This window comes from Dendronephthya gigantea, unplaced genomic scaffold (assembly GCF_004324835.1).
Source record: "Dendronephthya gigantea isolate DGI-Jeju-01 unplaced genomic scaffold, DenGig_1.0 000039F, whole genome shotgun sequence".
Taxonomy (NCBI): Eukaryota; Metazoa; Cnidaria; class Anthozoa; order Malacalcyonacea; family Nephtheidae; genus Dendronephthya; species Dendronephthya gigantea.
The window spans coordinates 23,827-47,203 of NW_021163049.1; the positions used below are offsets into that span (position 1 = coordinate 23,827).

General features: G+C 36.4%; 1 protein-coding gene across 1 annotated transcript in view; it reads left to right on the forward strand.

The window, feature by feature from the left end:
* The window catches only part of LOC114526503 (TNF receptor-associated factor 6-like), a 32,464-nt gene extending 9,543 nt beyond the window's left edge, over positions 1-22,921 (forward strand). The window contains exons 4-11 of the mRNA XM_028548118.1: positions 12,845-12,955; positions 13,140-13,301; positions 14,078-14,149; positions 15,348-15,425; positions 16,689-16,965; positions 17,752-17,965; positions 18,630-22,036; positions 22,500-22,921. Of these exons, the coding sequence (XP_028403919.1) occupies positions 12,845-12,955; positions 13,140-13,301; positions 14,078-14,149; positions 15,348-15,425; positions 16,689-16,965; positions 17,752-17,965; positions 18,630-18,960 (1,245 nt within the window). The 3' untranslated portion in view covers positions 18,961-22,036; positions 22,500-22,921. The remainder of the gene's footprint in view (positions 1-12,844; positions 12,956-13,139; positions 13,302-14,077; positions 14,150-15,347; positions 15,426-16,688; positions 16,966-17,751; positions 17,966-18,629; positions 22,037-22,499) is intronic.
* Positions 22,922-23,377: the final 456 nt, after the last annotated feature.

The following is a 23,377-nucleotide window of genomic DNA, read 5'->3' on the forward strand; positions in this document are numbered from 1 at the left end:
ATTGTCTCCTTCTTGTAAATCACACGGAAGTTGTACGGGTTGCAACCGTAACATCCAGCGCTCTATACGAGCTGGAGGCTTGATTTCGGATTATTGAAGATTGCTTCCAGAGCTTTATGGTCAGTATAGACATCGAACTCACTACCCAGAAGGAACAGTCGAAAGTGTTCAATCCCCCAAACTAGACTCAAACCTTCAATATCTGTCTGAGAATATCGACTTTCAACTGGAGACAGGGCTCTACTGCGTAGGAGATAATACGGTACAATTCTCCGGACTTCTCTCGTTGTGCTAAGATTGCACAAATTCCAAAGGCGATGCATCAACAATAAGCAAGCTTCTTTTCTCTGTATCGAAATAAGCCATAGTAGGAGCTTGTGTCAATTTCTTTTTGATCTTCTCAAAAGGCTCTTTGGTTAGTATTGTTCCATGTGAAAGCGACACTTTTCTTGTGAGATTCCTCAGCGGTGTAGTAATTTCAGCATACTCTGGAACATACTCTCGGCACGTGTTAGCTAGACCCAAAAACTGCGTACTTCGCTGGCATTCTTTGGTGCTCTGGCTTTGACCAAATTTTCTACTCTTGCTGGATCAGGTCTTGTGTAAAAATGAGACCATAGAAGTTAATCTCGTTGCGTAGGAAACTACACTTCTCGGGTTTCGCTTTTAAGTTGAGTTGATCCATTCGTTTCAAGCAGTTTTCTAAGCTTCATCGTGTTGCTTTCGTGTTTTCCCGTGAACGATTATATCGTCTGCGATATTCTTTACTCCACAATGTCACTAAGGTGTTGTTGCAAAATGTTCTGGAATATTTCTGGTGCACTGTTTGTTCCATAGTTCAGTCGTTTGTAACGAAAGAGGCCTTCGTGTGTCGAAAATGTGGTTATGTAGCGACTTTCTTCGGTCAGTTCTAACTGATGGTAGGCTTGTTTTAGATCAATCTTTGAGAAATATTTCGATCCATTCATCTCAGCACGAAAATGGGAAAGGGTAGGCATGATATGCCTTTGCGCTCAATCGCTTCATTGGCTGCCCTCATATCAACACAGATTCGTGTTCCGCCATCCTCTTTGGGTGCACACAACGGGCGAAATCCAGGGTGTAGGTTGGTCACAGACTCTTTCGATCATATCTTTCTCCATCAATTTTTCTAGCTCTTTTGATACATCTTTGCGAATATGATAAGGTATCCGGCGCTGCGGCTGAACTACCGGTTTAATATTCTTATTAATATGCAACCCGACTTGTTGAGTGTTCAATTTTCCTTCACCAACGAAAACATTTGCATATTTATCAATAATTTCCTGGATATCTTTATCGGCATTTCGGCGTTGATGCAGCGCTGGCTGGCTTTTATCCGTGCTTTTATTGCTTTTTCCGGTGTTTTCCATATTCTTCGAATGACTTCCGGTTTAGAAACTTCCGGTTTCAGTGGCGTCTCAAGTTCAGTGACTTTGTTTACCAATTGAAATCTTGAGCGGTTTTGCCACTAAGTAGATTTCCAGAGCCGCCTTCGACAATATGAATAACCGAGACAGTATAACGTTTGTTCGACTCCAACGGCCGAAATTGAAATTGACCTTTAAGAGGTAGTGGTTTATCCGAGCCATAAGCAAATATCTGTGTGGCACTCTTGCACAATTTTACGCTGGATTTGAGGCGATCGTACGTTTGGGAATCAATGACATCAACTGTGGCCCTGTATCAACAATGAAATTAATGTTAGTTGAATTTATCCGTATGTTTGTTTTCGTCTTTGGGTGGTCTTTGGTTTTGTTCTCCACTGCGTCCACATAATCGTCTTCTGAACTGGTCTCCGTCGAAGAATCGAGATGTTTGTTGACTGCCCGTGCATGATTTTTTTGTTTCGATTCTGATTTCAATTGTTCTTTTGATTGTTCTCTACGTCGGGGCGATTCTTTTGGAAGTTGTGACTTGGGAAAACGACGCGATTGTTTCTTTCGACACAATCTCGAAAAATGACCAAGTATACCACACGAGTTACAAGTTGATTAGGAGCTGGACACGGGCGATCCCCATGAGGGTAAGCAAATCCACAATTATAACACATAGATTCAGCTGGTCTTCTCTCCACTTGATTAAGTTGTACATCTTTAAATTTTTCTTCCATCCCACTGGCTTAAGCAATACTGGTGTCAGATTTGCGACCATCGATCAACATATCTTTCAGTGAATAATTGCTTTCTTTCAACGCTTTCTTACGCAGTCTTGAAGATGTCCCATTGCACACAATTTGCATTTTTATCTCAAATTCAACATCAGTGAACTCACAATGCTTTGCTAATCTTCTTAAGCGTGTGTGAAATTCATCTATTGTTTCATTATCTTGTTGCGCTGCTTGTCTAAACATATATGTTTGGTAAATACGATTTTTCTCCGGTTCGAAATATGCAGCGAGGGCATTGACAGCTGCTTCGTAATCTTTCTCGTCTCCTGTGTCTGGCAGTGTTTTAAATATTTCGTGAATTTCAGGCCCGGCTTAGTACAGTAGAAGTGCTCTTTGACGTGCAGTATCCTTCACATTCGTAGCGACTAAATATGTTTTAAAACGTTGAATCCATTGTGTCCATCGAGCGCTTGTATTCGTTGGATCAGCCTTCGGCTCGAACAAAGGCATTGGCTGTAAGCCATTCATTGTAAAAAGTTTTGTCCTCGTCGCCAATGAAATAATTAAACACACTCTGATTTCATATTTTATATTTTAAACTACAAAACTTCCTCAAACTTTAACACGCTGTCCTTTCTCGTATCCCTCTCGTCCCCATGCTCCCGCCTAATAACGTCAATCATTACAATATCTTATTTGTTTAAGGCGTTAATTGTCGCACTAATCGAGTTGGTCTTCTGTTCAATCGATCAATACTTTCAAATTTTCACAACTTAAAATATTTATCATCAACAACCATTAAGATTATCAAACATTGTTTTTGTGAACTTTATTTTACATCTTAACTACTTAAACAGCTGGGCATTTTGTACGGAGCATGCGCGAACTTGGCATCCACGCACATCGTATATTTAAATAATGGCGGCTGATAGGAGTGAAGATAGTTGAATATCTTTTGCAGTAAAAGAAAGAATTCGGCACTTTACGAAAAGAAGAATATCATGTACGTGTAACTGCTGGTTTTGTTGTATCTTGTGGTACAAAACATGGCATTGAGAAAGCATCCGAATGATCTAAATTAGCAAACAATATGTTGGTTTGTCACACTCACAACTTTGTTCGTCACTTTCGTGTGGAAATTAAGAATTTCAGTCACAATGTGGTCGTCGTTGGTTAGTAAGCAGCTAAGGAAGCATTTATTGCAGGAAGCTTTCAGTCATTTGTCAGCTTTCAGCTGGACATTAACTTAAAAAAGCCACCAGAATCTTCACAGTGGAACTATGGCATGAGAGTATTGAAACCAAAATAGTTATGTTCATTTTATCAGATGTTGATCTTTCCATATTAATCAATTTATAAAATATATACAACTGTGCTATGCAAACAATCTCGACTCCTCTACATCATTTATTTAATAATTTTTATAAAATAAAGTGAAATATGGACAGCTATAGCAACAGTCTCAGGCCAAATTGAACTCAAATATATATATTTCCACCTCCCTTAGGAAAATGAAAGGTTCTAAAGATTCCCCATTATTGTATTTTGATGCAAGCAATGTTATACTAAATTTTTGCTCAAATAATTTTATTATACTCTAGTTAAATGATCAGAAATAGGAAGTAACATATCCCACAGGCTAATTTATATGTTTGTTTACAGACAAAAATAAGTATTGTGCGCATTTTTCTCAGCATGCCCACTAACTTTTTTATGAAGTTTGAACAATATGGATAGTTTTAAGCCATGTTTCGGAGAGAGGCACTGGTAAAAATTTTAAAATATTTTTATATATGTGCCACAGCATCACATAATTTCACAAAGCAAGCATGCCCATATTAAAGTTTGCGGTTTATAGATTCTTAAAACTTACCAAATCAATAGGACTTTTCATAATTCATAACAACCAATACTTGGACATATTAAAATCACTTTTGCAGCAATTTTTACATCATAACAAACTCATACAGAAGGAAGTTCCTAAGTATGTTACAACATGGCATTTTCAGAGCATAAGTGGTTTGTGAAATTACAACATCTAGAGCATTTTTCCCATGAGTGGCTAATGTTTCAATAAACAAAACATGATTTAACTTTCATAAAATATACTTTATAACTGAAGGCAAAGGTCAGTTTTCACGAAATCGAAAGAGGAAAAGGTGTTATTTCTATGGAAAAATGCATGTTAAGGTACTTATTATTTCGCGTGAGAAGGGACAAATAGATTAATGAACACACATGTGGAAACAACAATATGTCAGCTTCTGTCAAGAGTAAAATAGGGCTAATTCGTTGTTTGCATACTGCTGTAACCTGGTCCTGAAACTTTGACAATGAGTGAAATACTTCAACTTGTCGCCCATTTGCAAATAAAAATCCTTCGCAAATATTTACGCGAGAATGTCGTTATACCCTTGTATGCAAGCACGGGAACGTAATCTTTGAATGCACCCTTTTATTTCCATGAACAAACCAGTAAAAAAGGAGAAAAAGCTCCTCAAAATACATGTTTTTTGGCGTTCGAAGAATTAAAATTCTTCTTGAAGAAATGCGCCCGCAATTTTTAGACAGCGACAACAAAATGCCCAGCTGTTAACTACTTATACTATTATTTTAATCGAATTAGGCTTTCTCTGACGTAACACTTAAAGTGCTCGACCGCGCATTATAAAAAGCACAGTTGATTGACATGAGAACTTTGCTGCTGCCTAAAGCACCCTGTTTTTAAGATTAAATTTAGCTCCGCTTGGGCTTTTAAGATATGTAAACTTTACATGTTTACCTAAACTCACTGTTTACCTAAGAACGACAGATTGGTCAAACTGATCGACACTAAGATTACTACTCCATTAATTATTCACCCAAACCGTCAAGCTTGCAGAAGGAAAAGAAATTGATATTTGCGAAAGGCCAAAAATTATATTTCACCCATGCATTTTGTGGCAATAATCAATTACTCATCCATGCATGGCAGGTGATATTTCCTATTTTTATACCTGTTTTAATATGCTTATATCTGAACATAATAAAGCCTTGCGTAACACTTCAATTAAATACTTGGTACCCTAAAGATAGTCTCTGTGTAAACCCTTCTTTTTTTCCGATCTGGGTACATCGCTAGAACAATTTAATAATATATATTCCCGAAGAAACATCCTCCGAAAAACAACGTCTTGTAAGCTTAAGATATGTTGTATTATAAACAAGATAACAATTTGCGGTGATATTCAGACTTTATTTCATTTCAAGCAACTTGAATATTTACAATTTTGCTATCGTATTATATACAAGAAGAGATGACATAATTATAGTCAAACTTGCATCTTATGCGGTAAATTTCCACTTCCATTGAAAATTAAACTATTTACATCGAAATATTTCAGCTCGGTTGCTCAATAAATCGATAATTTTGTTTTCTATTTTGAATTTATTCACCGTTCAAGCTAAACGCCTTTCGAACAACCGGCCCTGGACAGTTAAATTTATACACGATGTTGCTACGCGAGGAACCAGGATTTTTGTCTTTTTTAGCTTTCTTGTGTCATAAATAACAACAAATCTTACCGGCTTCATATGTTAGATTTCGTTAAATTTTTGTTAATAGTTTCTTAACTAAGAATTCACCCTGTTAAACCGGAAAAAGTTTTCAAATTTGAAAGGATCTATTCCTGAAAACTTGTTGGATGAACTGTGTCGTTTCATTTCGTTCGATGCTATATAAATTTTTATAAATGCCCCGTTACATCGATGTAGTACTGACACGGGTTTTCAAAGACAGGTTGATCGATGCCGGTCATACCGCGCTTACTAAAGCCGCTTACTAAAACTTCTTGCAGCATAAGCTGAATTACAAGTTGAAAGGAGTAATATTACAAACATATTACATTTCGAACTTACTATCATACGGTTAAAAAGTCCAGAAGGAAAACTAAAACAGTTCAATTCAGGTAGATCGATGATACCTTAAGGGTCTACGCTATATAGAAAATATAGTTACTTATCAATTGTATTTACAAGTTTCGAAATTTAAAAATCTATCAGTATTTATAGAGTTTAAACAACTTGGTTCATGTATCTGCCGTAAATAATATTCATGGTTAATACCAGCACTATTATTATTATTAAGAATTTCCTTCAAGGGACCAGCTAGTTTATTATCTCTGACGAACTTCTTGCAAATATCTTCTCGTCTTTCTGACAATGTGCGGAGACCAGCTTTGCACAATGACTCCTCATAGGGTAAGCCAGGGGCAATTATTTTCAAAGCTGTTTTTTGAACCTGTTCTATTTTTACACTTAAGTACTCCGGGATTGCAGACCACACAGGGGCAGCATACTCTAAAATAGGTCTAATTAGGCTGCAATATACCATTACTAGTTCTTGACATCCAACTCTTGCTTTCCGCAATACACGAAGAATGTAAAAACGTTTATTAGCTTTCTTGATGATATAATCACAGTGTAAATTCCACGTGAGATCACTGCTTAGATAAACACCCAGTAGCTTATACGACGTTACTCTTTCTATTGTGTTTCCACCTATTTGTAGGTCTCGCAGTGGCAGTCTGTAATGGAGGAAATCGATTACCATCTCCTTACATTTCTTTGGGTTTAGTCGCATACCTCTCGAGCAGGCATACTCCTGTATATGATTAACCAAAAAAGGGGTAACGCTAGGTGAACATCTTGGAACAACTTCAGCGGTTGATAAATCGTCGACAAATTTGATTCTAAGATCCCAGTCACGGAGTAAACTGTTCACCAACACAGCGAATAGAATGGGGCCTAGTTTGGTGCCCTGGGGTATGCCTCCATTAGGGCATTTAAATGAGGATATCGTATCACGAAGTCGTACACATTGTTTCCTTTCCGACAAGAAGTCTCGAATCCATCTTACTACGGGAGGGCGCACATTCAGTTTTTCTAACTCAGCAACTAGGACATTGTGGTCGACTAGGTCAAATCCTTTGCTAAAGTCAGCGAAGAATACCCGAATCGAGCAGCCTCCTCTATCTAAGGTCTTTAAGGCGTTGTGTAGCAAGAGGACTAATGCTTGTGTTGTGGACCGACCTTTTATTGCGAACTGGTATGGATCAATCTGGTCAGCAATATCATTTAATAAATGCTCTAAGGTGAAACTCTCCATTACTTTAGCTATCTGTGGTGTCAGTGCTATTGGGCGAAGATCATCTTCAATCGACTTCGGTGGCATACATTTGGGTATTGGAGAGATAATTGATGACTTTAGTAGATCAGGTATCGTTCCCTCAACCAGAGTATTATTATAAATGTCAGCTATCACTGATGATAACTCAAAGGCAAAGTCACGAAGTACCCTATTAGGGATTTCGTCGGGACCGACAGATTTGTGCGATTTGACTTTCTTTAAGGTGCGATACACTTTATATGGATCAACAAATAAGTCGGAGTCAATTATACAGTCATCTTGGGTATTCAGCTCATCGCCAAGGGGAATAAAGTCCGCTGTTAAATTCACGAAGTAGTTATTTATGTTCTCAGCCAAATCATTTAATGTAATGGCAGACTCACTCAATAACTGTTCGCACCAGTCGATCTGACTAGACCCAGACCCGAGCTTTTTCACTTCTTTCTACCATTTGGATATATCGCGATCTTTGATATTGTGAACCTGATTATGATAATATGTCTGTTTGCAAGATTTTACCTCAGCTTGGACCTTGTTACGCCAAAATTTAAAAAGGTAGGAATGTTTTCCATACTTTGCGAGAGATGCTTGTCTTTTAGATACAAATCGTTTTAGTTTATTTGACACCCATGGTTTATCACAAGCACGTACGTTTTGTTTTCTTAACGGGAAGTGAGTATTGATAGCCCTCATAATGTCTTTATAAAAAATGTTGAATTTATTTTGTGGGCCGACTTCATTGAAGAAATTGGTCCAAGACTTGTTACATATCCATCTGCCAAATGCACGCACGTTACTATCTTTCATTTCTCGCCTATAGACAGTTCTCTTACAATCTTTACGCTTATCCTGCACATTTTTAGGGTTGATAAGTACTGCATAGTGGTCGCTACTACCAATATTTGGGAGTTGTACTGGCTCATTAAATAATTTAGGTTTGTTCACAATACACCAATCCAATATGTTAATTATTGCCTCTTGTTGGTATTTTCACCAGTTGTGTAAGACCACAGGTCCTTGTAAACGAGGATATATTAGTACTGCAAGGATTAAAATCACCAGTTATAATTATTAGTGCGTCAGGGTACTTGTTAAGGAATGAATCAACGTTTAAGTTAATGTGCTCAATCAATAGATCATTATCCTCTGCATTCGCGGACGGTGGATGGTAAATTACACCGAATAAAATGGTCGATGTATGACGTGGGAGCCGATACGGTTTAAGATGGATCCACAATGTCTCCAGACCAGGGGCCGGTTGTACGAAAGGTGGATAACTTATCCAACGGATAAGTCCTATCCAACGGGGGCCGGTTGTACGAAAGGTGGATAACTTATCCAACGGATAAGTCCTATCCAACGGATAAATATGCTATCCAGTGGATAGTTATCCATTGGATAAAATCGTGTTGCACGAAGCGTGGATAGTGGAGTGGATAGCTATCCAATGGATAAGTTAAAAATTACCCGGAGAAAACAGGATTATCCTGAAATTTCGTACCACAACGTCAGCTGTTGCTAAGCATTTATAACATTGAATCATTCTGAATTGTCGATTAGTTACTGATTAAGTGATTTGCACTTCACATACTAGCGATTTTATTCAACACATTGCAATTTTATTCCTTGACCTTGCGAGGCTTTGCCCTTCGGTTCCATAATAAATTTAGGAACACTATTTTAAAGTTTTGATTGGCTAATCATAGCGAAGAACAAAATTCGTAGCCTTGTTGTCTTTACTTGTCTATTACGTGATTGAAATTGCTTAGATATTAGCAAGTTTCCATGGAATAGGTTTAATTTTCTTTGCATATTCGCTTTTATAAACTGGTTAGAAGTATATAATAAATTTACCGCCTGTTATCATTGTGAGGATGTCCAGAAAAACGCCGCTCGGAACGGAATGTGTAAACAAAATGAAATGCTGCTGCGACAAATATAACAATGGCTGGATTTCACTTCGAAAACAGTTTTAATAGTGAGTACAATCATGTACATTAGTTTGTTGAAACACAGTAATAGGAAACTTGCTTTTTTGTCCTTTTTCATCGTAAATGTTTACAGTTTTATCTTGTATCTTCGAGTTTATCCACTGGATAGTGGATTTAAACTACCTCCGGACCTTGGATAACTTTATCCAATGGATAGGGGTTTTTATCCGTTGGATAAATTTATCCAAGCTTCGTGCAACGCAAATTTCACGCTGAATAAAAGTTATCCGTTGGATAGCGACTTATCCGTTGGATAGCGACTTATCCACCTTTCGTACAACCGGCCCCAGGAGACTCCAATCTGTTCAATCTTTCTGCCGGGAGAGATTTGTGGATATAAACACAGAGACCGCCACCAGTAGCTTTATTACAATTTAGCCTGTCTTTCCTTATCAAAATATAGTCAGGAATATTGACTGCCCGGTCAGGAATTGCATCATTCAGCCATGTTTCAGTAATAGATACTACGTGGGCATAGTTGAGGTGGACAACGGTATCTAGTTCATCAATTTTTGACATTAAAGATCTAACATTTGCCACTGGAAGCCTATATAGATCTCGCTTGGACCAGTTCTAGGACAAGTCTAGGTAATATGTGCCACATTCACACTGTCTTTCTTGCTGATGGTATCGGCTAGCCAACATAATTGGCAAAATACTTGGGACAAGACCCAAAACACGCCGAAAATTGGTAATATTAGCATAGTCATCCTATTAAGTTGAAAATAGATCAGAACTATAGGAAAAATCCATTCACATTAGTGACATTACAAAAATCGTGCTCCAGGTCAGGTCCAGGCCACCTTCTTCTGTTTGGCCTGGATTATGTATATAGTTTTCAAGGTCATACTATTATCCACAGGGAATAATGTGGTCACATATTATAGACTATGTGGAGTGTGGACACGGTAACGTTTTCGAGCGTCTTTACATTTCATGCCAAAACGGTTTCAAATATACCGTCAATTTACAATAGATGTTGAAGTTAATTTAACGTCTGTTTTCTATGACCGTTGCTCTGATTATATGTAAATATTTCGAAATGGTGGGCTCTGGATTTTTCTAAAACATCTTCATTATAGTGGGCGCCGAGGTTTATCAGGCCGACACGAGGTGGCGTATATGCAAACAACGTGCGTTGGCGCCATATTGACGAATCTCGTAGCTGTAGCGGGAGCCGTAGTCAAATCTAAAGCTCCCTATATTCGTGTGTGTGTGGGATATCTTTGTACAAAGAATGTATTTAAACGATTAAACTTTTTAATACAATCGTATTAAACTTAAACGACGTTCTTTTCGTTCTACTAAAGGACAAACATACAATCCTAAGTCCGTTAATAGAACTTTGCATGCTCTGTGAAATCACTTGATCGAATGTGTGCCTTTTGACCTATCATGCACTCTATTCATGTAGATTGTTGTTTAAAAACTTAAAATACCATTCTTTTAAAAATTAATTTTTAACTGCATCTTTTTGGATGCACCGCCAGATCTTACGCTTTACATCCTCGACCAGGCTAAAAACACACTTGATCTTGATTGCTTCATCGTACAGCATGTATGTCCAGGAAACAATCTGACGTAGTCACTGCAAGCAATACGAATGAATCTTCTGTAACGTACCACGAAGTTTGTATTCAGAATAAAACTCGTGCAGAATGTATAGTTTGTAGTTAATACGATACTTTCTTTTACTCCGAGGATATTTCCGCAGTGTTTTAATGGGTTATAAATGCACTGATATAAGCTGCTCACTGCACTATTCAACTGCTTAATTTGATAAGCCATTCTTGGCCGGAAAATACCTCTTTTGTGAAATATGTTTTGTTTTGGAGTAGCCAAAGTTTCCCTGATTATCATGCGACATCTGTGGTACTTTCGTTGTCAGCTCTTGCATGAATAATTATTCCGAAATTTCATCCCTTACATCCTTACATCGTTTTGTTGTTGACGTACGTACTCGATGAACCACTCTCCAGTCCCCCCTCTCTGTTCCAATATTTCTGATTTTATTCACGGCATTGGCCAGTGTCGCCTGGAAAGTGTTTTACCACATACTGGAGTTCTCGCATTTTAACGCCACAGCCGACTGCCTTCTGATTACTGCATAAACCCTCTATTCTGTTGTAGCTGCATCACAGGTCACCAAAAGACGAGCTCGTTATGATCTGGCAACTTGAATGTTACGAGAGCGCATAAACGCTCTAAAGAAAATTTTCTGGCAAGCAAGCCCGACATTTAGAAAGTCGTACAATGGTTGGGCAACTTTCGTAAAATCCTTTAAGGTGTTTTCCAATTGCGAAAAATTTCCTCTCAGAAAAACTCTCAGGAAGTGAAATAATTTGCAACTTCTCGGGGACCCCGAATTGTGTATAAGGTTTTCTAAAAGTGTTAACAGACCTGGTAGCAAACGGACATACTTTTTTCGCCGACAGTTTAGCCCCATATCTTCCGGCTATGTCAATACTGCATGCGCGACATTCATTTGAATTGAATCAGCGTGGGTCTTATAAGTGAGTAGATTTCACTGATTTTATGTCATCGTTTATCACATGTATTCAGATTCGTTGTCCGAGTTACTTTACGGAAACATGCCTTTTCGTCGGCACTATATGGGTTTTCCTCTATATTTTTAGATACCTAGAGCCGTTGAAAAAATATTTGATAAGTTACAAAACAAAACATTTTATGTTCAGAGCGCGCAGTTACATGCAATTGACCTATAGTTTAGCGTGAAAGAAATCTGATTTACATGCATCTGAACTTGTAATTTGACATGAAAACCTATTTTCTTATCACATTTTGCAAATCGTAGCAAAATAAACCGTTCATAGCTGTATCTAATGGACCACTTGCATAATAGGCTAAACTCGCCAAGTTTGACTGCAAAATTTTGATATACCGAAGCGAAATTGGCAAATTTTGTATACTTTTGTATTATGGCCGGAAGAGTGTATATAACTACACGGTAAAAAACTCTAAACCTGCAGTTTATCAGCATGGAACAATTTTGTGCTGCCAATATTGTTCACACTAGTCACATTGAACAATATTGTTGAAAAAGGATCAGGTGTAACAATATTGTTCGATGTCTATAACAACTCTGAACATTATGGGCAGCACAACATTGCTCCATCCTGTTCATATCAATATTGCATCAATCTGATCGTTTTTGGACGTGTAAATTAGTTATAGAACATAAAAACCATGACCATGCAGCCGACGATTTAAAAAAGTAAAGTATGAAAATGAAATTCAAAAGACCAGACATTTTGAGAGTGCATGAATATATGATTCAAACAAGACATTTTTTACTTTATTTCAAAGTCGTCTTCAGACAGAAAGAAGATGACTTTTAAATAAATTCTGTCTGAAGATGACTTTGAAATAAAGTCGAAAATTTATATCCTGTCTCAACCTGTATCATTTAATCGATCACCCTGTATCATTTACTCGGGATGTCGTGTCTATTCGGAGTTTTTACTTGCACCCTTACTATACACTCTGTATATCACATGATGACTTCCAGCAGTAACAGGTTTCCCCCCATCATTTTAGATAAACGCTGATAATTTTGCTAAGAGGGAAATATATATGCTTCGTGTTAAATGTCGGACTGTAAAGAACGAAAAGGAATGCCCTTGGATCGGATGCCTGAAAGACGTTGAGGTAAATATGAAAATGGCGGGTTTTGATGCTTCTTTACTTGTTTAGTACAATTTCCGCTCGTTGGCATACCTATGCATTGTTCCTGCCGCGAGTTACCATGCAGCATTAACACAATCTGTGGATGCAAAAAACACCATATATACAGTGCTGACAGATGATAAAATATTTTTATATTATTTAATAGGAACATTTAAAAACTTGTCCATTTGTGGAAGCGCCATGTCCGAAAGGGTGTAATCAAAATGTAGAGAGGAAAGCGTTGGACCATCATTTGAAGAAGGAATGTCCAAAACGAACAACAACCTGTACACATTGCAAGACTGAAGTGCTCCATAAGAATTACAAGGTATAGTGTGCCTTTTATGTATTTAAACGAGTTTTCACTAGATATCCAACGAAATTGTGAATGATTCCCTGTTGGTTGCCTGGGGCCGCGGGAGATCGGAGAGTGTGTGTGTGTCGGGGGGGGGTGTTTAATATATATATATTCATATAATTTTATGTTATCGGACCGTAAAAACAATAAATTTCAAAAGACGAGAATAATGCTAAATGTGAATATATGAATATTTACCCCCCCCCCACAGGCGCCCCCTGATGCCTGACTTCGATTAAAGAAAAATTTATTCGAAGTGCAACTTACAACAAAATTATTTTAGGAGATTCAGAGGTATATGGTTTCTAACAAGTGGTCCTAATTATTTACACTGTATTTTTTAAAGTAGACAAGACATGCACATGGCTTTAAATGTCCTCCGCCATTTTTGAATCCGTGGGATTTTAAAACCCTATTTTTAGTGCCATGCATGTGCGATTTTTTCCTTATACCCATAAAAGACGTAGCCCATAAAAAAGCAGGGAAGTTTGTTAATATTGATATTATTGTGCACAAGATAATTCTGAAGTGGCTCACAAGAACAGCCTCGTCCCCGAAAAGTCATATTTCAAAACGGATTGTAACGTGGGAAGGACGATATATAAGTAATGTTCAAGAGCCCCCCCCCCAGCCTTTAATAACGGGTAGATTTACCCTATATTTGACAGAATGATATTATCTGTATATTAAGCAATTTTTCATATTTTATTTCTGTATTATTCACTTCTTTTTATTGACCTTGTAAGGATCATTATGGAAAGTGCCAAAAAGTAGTTGTTCCTTGTCCCAATTGTAAACAGAAGATGCTGCGAGAAAAGGTATATTTATGATTTTTGATATTATGTTTCTTCTTTTATATTTGTATTTTTCTAATGTTGACTTGTATAAGCCCTGACATGCATGATACAGACCAATCGATGATTCCATATAGAAAAAGGCCGCCATTATTCGATTATATATATAAGGGCTTTTCTCAAAGTGCCTATACCATGGTTGGATTTTAAATATATCAAAAGTTCCAGGTATTTTAAAAAACTTTGCAATACATTTTGACAATGAAATGACAAATCGGAAATTGCAAATGAGTTTCCTTTTGTTTAGGTTGCAGGAAATTCCCGATTTGACGTCATGTCTGATAGCTTTAAGAGCTAATAAATCCATCATGAATCCAAAATTTTTCAATAACAAAATGTATTGGAAAGTTTTTAAAATATCTTAAACTTTTGATATATTCAAAATCCGCAATCATGGTATAGACACTTTAAGTAAAAAAAGAGCTAGAATAAAAGACTCTTCTTTTGCTTTTATGAGTGGTCTGACTACTTTTATACTGGTGTTGCATGCAATTAGATTTTACAATTGACAATCTTCAGAATTATTGCTCACAAAATTATCTTATTTTCATTCTTTTAAATAAGGTATTTCGAGACTAAATTAATCATTCAACGAATCCTTATGTACCAATTTAGATTTGCTTTATCTGTGAGGATTAAAATTAATCGTATTTTGAGAACAAAAACCTTTCATGCATGGTCTGGCCGTTATGCATTGTAATTTGTAATTAAAACAAGACGCCTGTTCTGGCGTTAAATCCGGCGTGCCGCGCACGTGCCAGTCTTCAATATAAAGCTTCTGGACATAAACAATACAGTTCATACTCATTTAGATGCCTTTTGAACTTAAATGTTGTTCGATCGCGAAATTCAGAAGCACATCGTACTTTAAAAATTATAGAAGTTCATGCAATTGTTCAAAAATCAGTAAATAAACCGCATGATTCGTTCACTTCGTCTTACACTTTCCCTTTGCAGCGATATTATTTAAAATAGAATCAGAATATACATGTACTAAATACATTCTCACCCCAATTAAATCTAAACTTAATCGAACAGCATAAAAAAAAACGATTTGTTCCTCTTGGAGGAATTGCCATTTTTGTTAGCAAAACTAAGCGATGTTCTGCGTGTGTGCATTGTCCCTAAAACAACGAAATAAAATTACTTTCAATATTTTCAGTTGGTTGCTGGACATGAAAAGGAGTGTCCCAAAGGACAGGCTGTGTGTGATTTTAAATCGTATGGATGCAAGTGGACGGTATTTATATTTAACAAATTTATTCAGATGCATGCTTGCTATTCGGGGTGTAAAAAAAAAGCAACCACAGTAAATATTCATGATATTCGCTTTCTATTCGATCACAAAAGATGGAATATCATGTGGAATACTGTGTTTTTTTTACACCCTGTACACATGTGTAAATTAATATAACCAGGTGGCGTTCATCCTTAATCTTTGGCTTATTGAACACACCAACCAAGGAAATGCTGTTCCAAATTATTTATTATATATCCAGTCGTTTAAGATCGCTATAGATTAGTATATCATCAATCTAAAGATGATATTCTCTATTCAGATCATTTTCTGTGTAAGTTTTCTATATAAACCATGCACACGACAAAACGTGTTGATTTATGTTGTGCAACGCTGAATTGGGAATCGCGATATGCACCCGGTGTATACTGGTTACAAATGTACTGATTTTCTGTCCGTCACCAGTTGTATAGTGTTCCCAGAGCTTTGCAATGCGCGTGATTGCAAACACGAAACAGCCTTGTTATTTTGATATGCTGTTAAAACACAACTATGCATGTGCACTTTATTAACCTTCGCTCGTTGAAACTCTTTACTGCTTCTCCTTGGGGAGGTCCATTTGTTCTTTTTATTCAATATCCTGCTGAAAGATATCCTTATTGGCTTCATTGACTCAGGATGAGCCGATTTCGTCTTTATTATTTTAATATGTTAAGTTTAAACGATTTATCAGCATTCTAAATCTTCGAACAGATAGGCAACTAAATAATATGGCGGTTAATATAATAAATAATGTTAATTTATGTCAAGAGTTTCTACATTCATCATATTATTTATAGCATTACGGGTACTGAGTTGCTGGATAGAATACTCACTACTTACCAAGGTTCGACTGACAAAACTTAAATGTTCTTGAATGTTCATAAAATTGAGATAAAGGCGTTGAAAGTCTCTCGTTGATTTCTAATTAGAGATTCTATTCGGATTTAATGTTATTTTCTCAACGCATTATATTCTCTAACCATGAACAAAAATTTTAAAGTTCTTTGATTCAGTCAACTGAAGGTCTTGACTTTTAATCTTTGAATTTTCCGATATATGTATACTTGATAGTCAGTGAAACGTTCTTGAATCTTACTGCTCTTACAATGTACGAAGTACGAACCGCGTTAATAAAGTAACGAAACGTTTCCACCAAATTCATTCGTCAGGATAGTCTTTTCTATAATGATATTATACCTGTTATTATTGACGCTGGTATTCTAGGGGCAGCGATTTAATCTCCAAAACCATCTAAACAACGAAATACAGTTACATTTGTCCATGCTGTGCGCTGCTTTAGCCGTATTGTTACCTCAAAACGGAAAGGAAAAGAGCAAAGGTGCTGCCAGTGGAGGTGCTAGTGCAAGTGCAAATGGCAATGGTACTGTGAGCGGGACCGTCTTAGAGGAGTTCAATCGTCAACGTAACAAAAACACTGAGGCTATTGCAACTTTGGAAGCCAAGCTGGTGGAAATGGAGCGAAAATATCGTGAACTAAGAGGTGCATAACTTGGCTTCACAACGAATGCTTGTTTCGCGCAGGCGAGAAATATTGGAATGCCTGATCCAAAAAAAGACACGCGAAAACACGCGAATGGACGACTTGCGCTTTAGACTAATTTTTTATCAAAGTAACTAGAGGAAAATAAATCACCACAGCTAGAAAGATCTTACTTAAATTAGTTCAAATGCAAAGTTTGGCTGCGAGATTTTGTAAAATACGGAAAATATAGCCATGCGAAGTTGGCATATTTTGTATACTTTTGTATTACGTGCATGCGGAAATGTGTAACTAAATTAGTTACAAAATTTCGGCCGCAATACAAAAGTATACAAAATTCGTCAACTTCGCATGGCTATATTTTCCGCAATTTACAACAACTCCCAGCCAAACTTGGCAGTTTTACTAATTTTAGTAAGCTCTTTCAGAAAATATCCTTTTTATCGCCGATGTAAGAAATTAGTCTAAAGCGGAGCTTTTCTTTTTAGGCCATCCAAACACGGGAAACCATAAAATAATTTTTTGTAAAATAACAACAAGTTATTCCTCCATGTTCTATTTCAATGAGCTAATTGAATTTCCTTGTTTGGATGGGCCGTATTATCACTGTTTCCATAATTATATATATACTATGTGATATGTATGACAAACTGCGTCATCCCTGACGAAGACCACAATATAAAAATTGGTATAATTATCGACACATTTTGTAAAATTAAAAAACGTGGTTTTTGATGAAGAAGGAAAACCATATGTTAAAGCTGGATGTTAAATCTAACTATATAGGCCGCACTGAAAGACAACAAAGGGACAATGAATCTGGCGTGACAGCTTTGAAGAATACTGTAATTGATCTGGAAGCACGTATGTGCAATGGAGTCTACCTGTGGAGGATAGAGGGGTATCCAACTCATCTAGAAAACGCTCGCGAGAATGTTGTTACAGCATTGCACAGCCCTCCATTTTACACCAGTTTTTATGGCTACAAGTTATGCCTCAGGTATGTTTATGTGAACTTATATTAATTGCGTGCAAAAGATATTCATCAGAACAAGAATTCAGTGTAATTTTACATGGTATTATTTGTTATTTAGTACTGAAGTATAATCGATTAATTCGTTATCTTAGTACACCAAAAGGGATTTTATAGATCTCTAGCCAGGAATTGTACACATTTGTCATCAAATTAATTGGTATATCATAGTTCATAACAGCGTTTAGGAATACGTAAACGAATATGGTGGCCTAGACTTTATGTTTTTTATTCATGGTAACTTCGTAACACAGTAAGTTCTCTCAAGAAGTTAATTCGTCATTCTGGCTCGATAAAAATAAATCCACAATATTTGTAAGTAATCGTTTAATTTAACTATATTTTGAATCTAGCGAATGTGTATTGATTGTTCGCTCAATATGTTAGCATGCCGTCAATGAATGAATAATTGGGCTGTTAAAGTTTGAGGAGTGTATATAGCTATTATTATTATATGATGCTACGAATTGTTTCGGAAATTGTTCACTGCTTAACTTGCATGGGTCGATTTGTTTGATCGGCTAGATTTAAAACAGAAGCAATATTTAACAGCATTTTCGTCGATTGCTGGTGTAAGGGGAACGGGACACCGGCCTAAAAACTTAGTTAAAATATGTCAAATCTCGTTTAGAATCAACCCAAACGGAGTGGATACTGGCTATGGTACTCATGTTTCTTTGTTTGTTCATATGATGCAGTCACCCTGGGACGATACTCTGGAGTGGCCCTTTTCAGGCAGGATCTCCCTTTCCATTCTTGACCAAAGTGATGATGGAGATTACAAACGTCATATCAGCGAAACGTTGGTCACCAGGCCAAATCTTTTGGCATTTCAAAGACCAACCACTCCCCGAAATCACAAAGGCTATGGATATGTGGAGTTCGCCCATATCGAGACATTGCAGGATCGGCAATACGTTAAAAATGACTGTCTTCTGGTTCGCGTTCAAGTTTTTCAGTGAATCAAGCGTTATAATACTTATATATCCGATAAAATACAAAAAAACTTTAACTACAAAGATAGAAATAAATTTATTTCGACATTTTGTCCATATTTTAGTCATCGCCAAGAAACAACGCTTAATGCTTGAAATAATATATGACATAGAAAGTTCAGATGTTTCGTATACCAATAAAAAGATATGTAAATGCTAAAGTTAAACCCAGATCTGGTAGCATGCAGAACCATGAATCTTTATTATTATTACTATTACATTTAGTTTATTTACAATATATAACCACGCCTGTCTAACTCACAATCTTCCTGTTTGAAGAACTCGCTGTAAACCCGCAAATTTCACTAATCTCCATAATTGATAAATGGTCGTTAATGTCATATTACCTCACTACTATTAGCACATGCAAATGTATTATGTCAAACATGAGGCATTATTTCCTGACGATGACTAAAAATATATTCGGGGCGTTGAAATAAATTTTAAAACAATTTCTGTCTCTGGAGTGTACTGTTCTTTTGTATTTTATTTAATTACTTTGTGATTGTAAAATGTTCGTCCTGTCTGCGTAAAATTCGTGATTATTTGATATATATATTACTCTGTTTCTCGCGAAGATGAGATTTTGTGAAAGGGCAATACCGAAAGTGTTATGGTCACATTTAAAAAACGTTTAAAATCCAGAGAATCTTGTTACAGGGTTTCCATATTTTGTGATGTTTTGTCAAAATGAAGGATTTTGTCCAAAAAGGATTTAGAAATTGTCGGCTGATTAATTCTCAATTCGTTATTTAACTTTCGTTTGGAGTTGAGCCTTAAACTATACAATCATGATTTGTAAACCCGTAAAAACGTTATTGTGTTTTCTGCATGTCTCTCGTCGAGAATGCGGTTTATTGCTTCGACAAAATCGGTCATTTTTTTGTTTCAAACAAACAATTACCGCCGTTTTTAGCCCTGTGTGTGGTCTTGCGTTATGTTTGCGAATCATATTTACCAGTGAGTGATATTTATCGCTTAAATTTAGCTTTTTCGTTGGTGAATTCGAATTTGAGGTGTAATATTGTAGTTTGAGTATAATTACAAAGCCAAAGGTGACCACTGAAAATTCTGGCTTCTGATTGGTCGATCGACCTCGGATTATTATGCAATATTCACCTAAGCGGATTTTTCAAAATGCCGGCGAGCTGTTTTTGTCAAAGGTACAGGTGAAGAAATAAGTTATTTTAACGAAAATACTGTACTAAAAAGCACAAAAGATTTGTAAGAATTAGGCATAAAATTATTTCGAGGTAAAAAACTACGTTTTCGAGTGCCTTTTAACTTTATTTTGCGAAAATATTACTTTATTTAAATCGCCCTAAAACTGTCGAGAGGTTTGTTTACCTTTGCAAAACTTTTTTAAAAAAATTACCTTGCCCCAACACCTGACGTCATCGTGCATATCCTCGTTAATCTAGAACGGCGGACAAACAACTTATTTCTTTAAAATCCTTAACCTGTGACAGGATTTCCTACATACTTGGATTTCCAGTTGAGAATGGAATTGCGAAAGTTTGTCGGTAAAATTTTCTACTTTGAAAATAATTGTGTGACGTCATCAATAATGTTAATTGGTGACGCTCACCAAGTTGTGAAAGAAAAACTGTCATGTCTGTCAAGTTTTTGACTGTTAATAGAAGACGTGAATAGCGATGAATAGCCGCTATTTCTACTTTGATTTTTCCCTTAACAACTTGGTGAGCCTCACGTAGTAACATTATTCGATGGCGTCACGAGCATTGTTTTCAAACTAGAAAATTTAACGAGCAAACTTTCGCAATTCCAGACTCAACTGGAAATCGCAGTAATATCAAACGTTCTTCAAAGTGAGTTCGCTCCGAAAAGTCATGTTGTCTAGAAAACAGTAGTTTTTTTAAGGCGATTTTCTTATCATTCACTTTCGTAACATTCTAAATTTTGATTGGTTGATTTACTAGCAAATAACTGCGTGCAAATAATAATAGTTAAAATGTTCGAAATAAGATCTACAAACATTTATGACCGTCAGCACAACTTTTTTGTGTTTTTTGGCGCGTTAACTTGGTTGGCTTTATTAATCACATTTGACTTTAAACGTTACGTTACAATTGTATTTCAAATGTGATAAACATGCTGTATAAACCATAAAAATAATACACATAGAATGCGCGCTGATACCTCTTCCCTAATAAAAATTTGTCTCCAAATAAAAGTTTTTTTGAATGATTTCTCACTCCTTGCGAGATTCAAAATGGCGCATTAATAAGGGTACAGCATGAAAAAATGTGGGACACGTATTCGTGATAAGTACGCATTCTGTTATTATTTCTATGGTATAAACCCAGTAAACGCACCAAAACAGTACAAAAAACGTTGTGTCAGTATAGGTAATAGTATAATTTCGAGTGCAATTACGGATTAAAAAGCACGAGTGAGTTTAAGGCTGCAAAATAGCGCAAGTTTCGAAAGGCGAGCGTTATTTGCAGTCTTTAAAAACTCACGAGTGCGTGTTTATCCGTAATTGCACGTGAGAAATTATACTATTACGTATTAATGATATGCAAGGAAATCTTTGAGAATATATTTGTAACAGGATTTTGCACTGTTGTTACAGAAATTTGCACTGTTACACATTTTTGCACTAATGTTTGGGATTAACTGCACTGAAATCAACCAATAAGGGTCGAGAAACATTTCCTTGTATATTATTAGACGTGATAATTGTTTATACGTCACGTTTATAACAATTTAGATTTCAAAGTCAACGTAAGAATTAATTATTACATTTTTTAAAGGTAAACAAACGCGTGAAAAAAGTTCACGCGTCATGCTCGAATGTAAGTATTGAACTCGCTTTTTGCAAAATATTGTTATTTGCTAATGTCTCGCAAATCTGCTCACCATCGACATCGACAAATGACGATATTTTGGTCGACCTCGTCCAACAAGTGATTGTTAGTTGCCATAAACCGACGCTGACTAATTCTGATTTGGGTTTCCTCGTTTGTCAAAAGAATATTGAAGATGAGAAGAATAAAGGGTGCAAAACTTGTTGTTGTCCGTAAGTTTAAAACCTTTCGCAAAGCAGAATCTTCCATCTTAGTTTATACAGTGGAAAAATTTATATTTATACGATCTAGTCTATAGCTGATAACTAAGAATTATTACCATTCAAGACTTCAAGTAGCATGAACAATAACGATACAAAAATGAATATGATAAATGCATTTGGATGTAGCTAACTGCTGTGTGTGAATATATGTAGTGAAAAGTCAACTACATAATTTGAGCAACAAATTTTACAGTTGCACTATACTGACAGGGTCACAGAACAGTGGTAGTACCATTGCCAGGCTTTTGGGGTTCAATTTTCCACTGCAGAGAGAGGGGTCGGATGAAGATCACTTACTTTCCATCTAAATTCTAAATTTAAAACGTTGTGGCGTTAAAATCTTGTGACGTAATTACCGAAAAGGTGATGGTGCACAGACGAAAGCACAGGCTGAATTCAGCTTTTTTTGCAGGGTGTACACGACGCTCGTGCAAGGACGACAACTGCACGTTTTCTCTATGCTCCCAAAGGTTGAATGATAAAGATCAAGATGTGGTCTCGAAATCCTCTCCGCCACCGAACTCGGAAGAACTTTGCCACCCAGGGTGTGACCTGGCGTAACCTCAACTTTATTTTTTTTTCACAACTTCATTGTCATATATATTCTATATTATTATTATAATTATAACTGTTGCGTGATGTTATGTGCTGTGGAATGTTAGGTGTGTCGTCCAATGTCAAAAGTTACGAAATAAGATTGATTATTATGTTGAAGGAATTAATTAGGTATATAAAAATTGATGTAAACTGGGTGTAGCAGTTAGTGTTGGCTATAGATTAAGAAGGATAAAGGTTGTAATATTGATTGTATAATAAAGTTGTTAAAAAATGTCACTGAAGTGTGAACCAGCAGAGGACTGAAGTCCTCAACATTTATTGAATAACAATACCCAAGCGGCCAGAGTGCGAACTGGTCCCTAAGAGCCCTGCGAGGCAATTCTCCCGTAATTATCAGCTATAGTATTGCACAAACACACACACACAAACTGACACATATATGCACATAACGCAATTGCCAGACTTTACAAGCGATCGAACCACCTTGCACGTGCAAATAAAATTTTGAAACGCATGAAAGACCTAGTAAAAGTAAAATTGACTTATACGAATATCAGTAAATGGAACGATGATCGTAATGTAATATCATGGCAATTAATTATATTTACGTAACAAATCCTGATGACAGGAACAATAATAATAATAATATAATAATACAAATTATTTATATAGCGCAAATTCCCTAAAGTCCATTTGCGCTTTACAGCATATAAATTATAACTAATTACACAG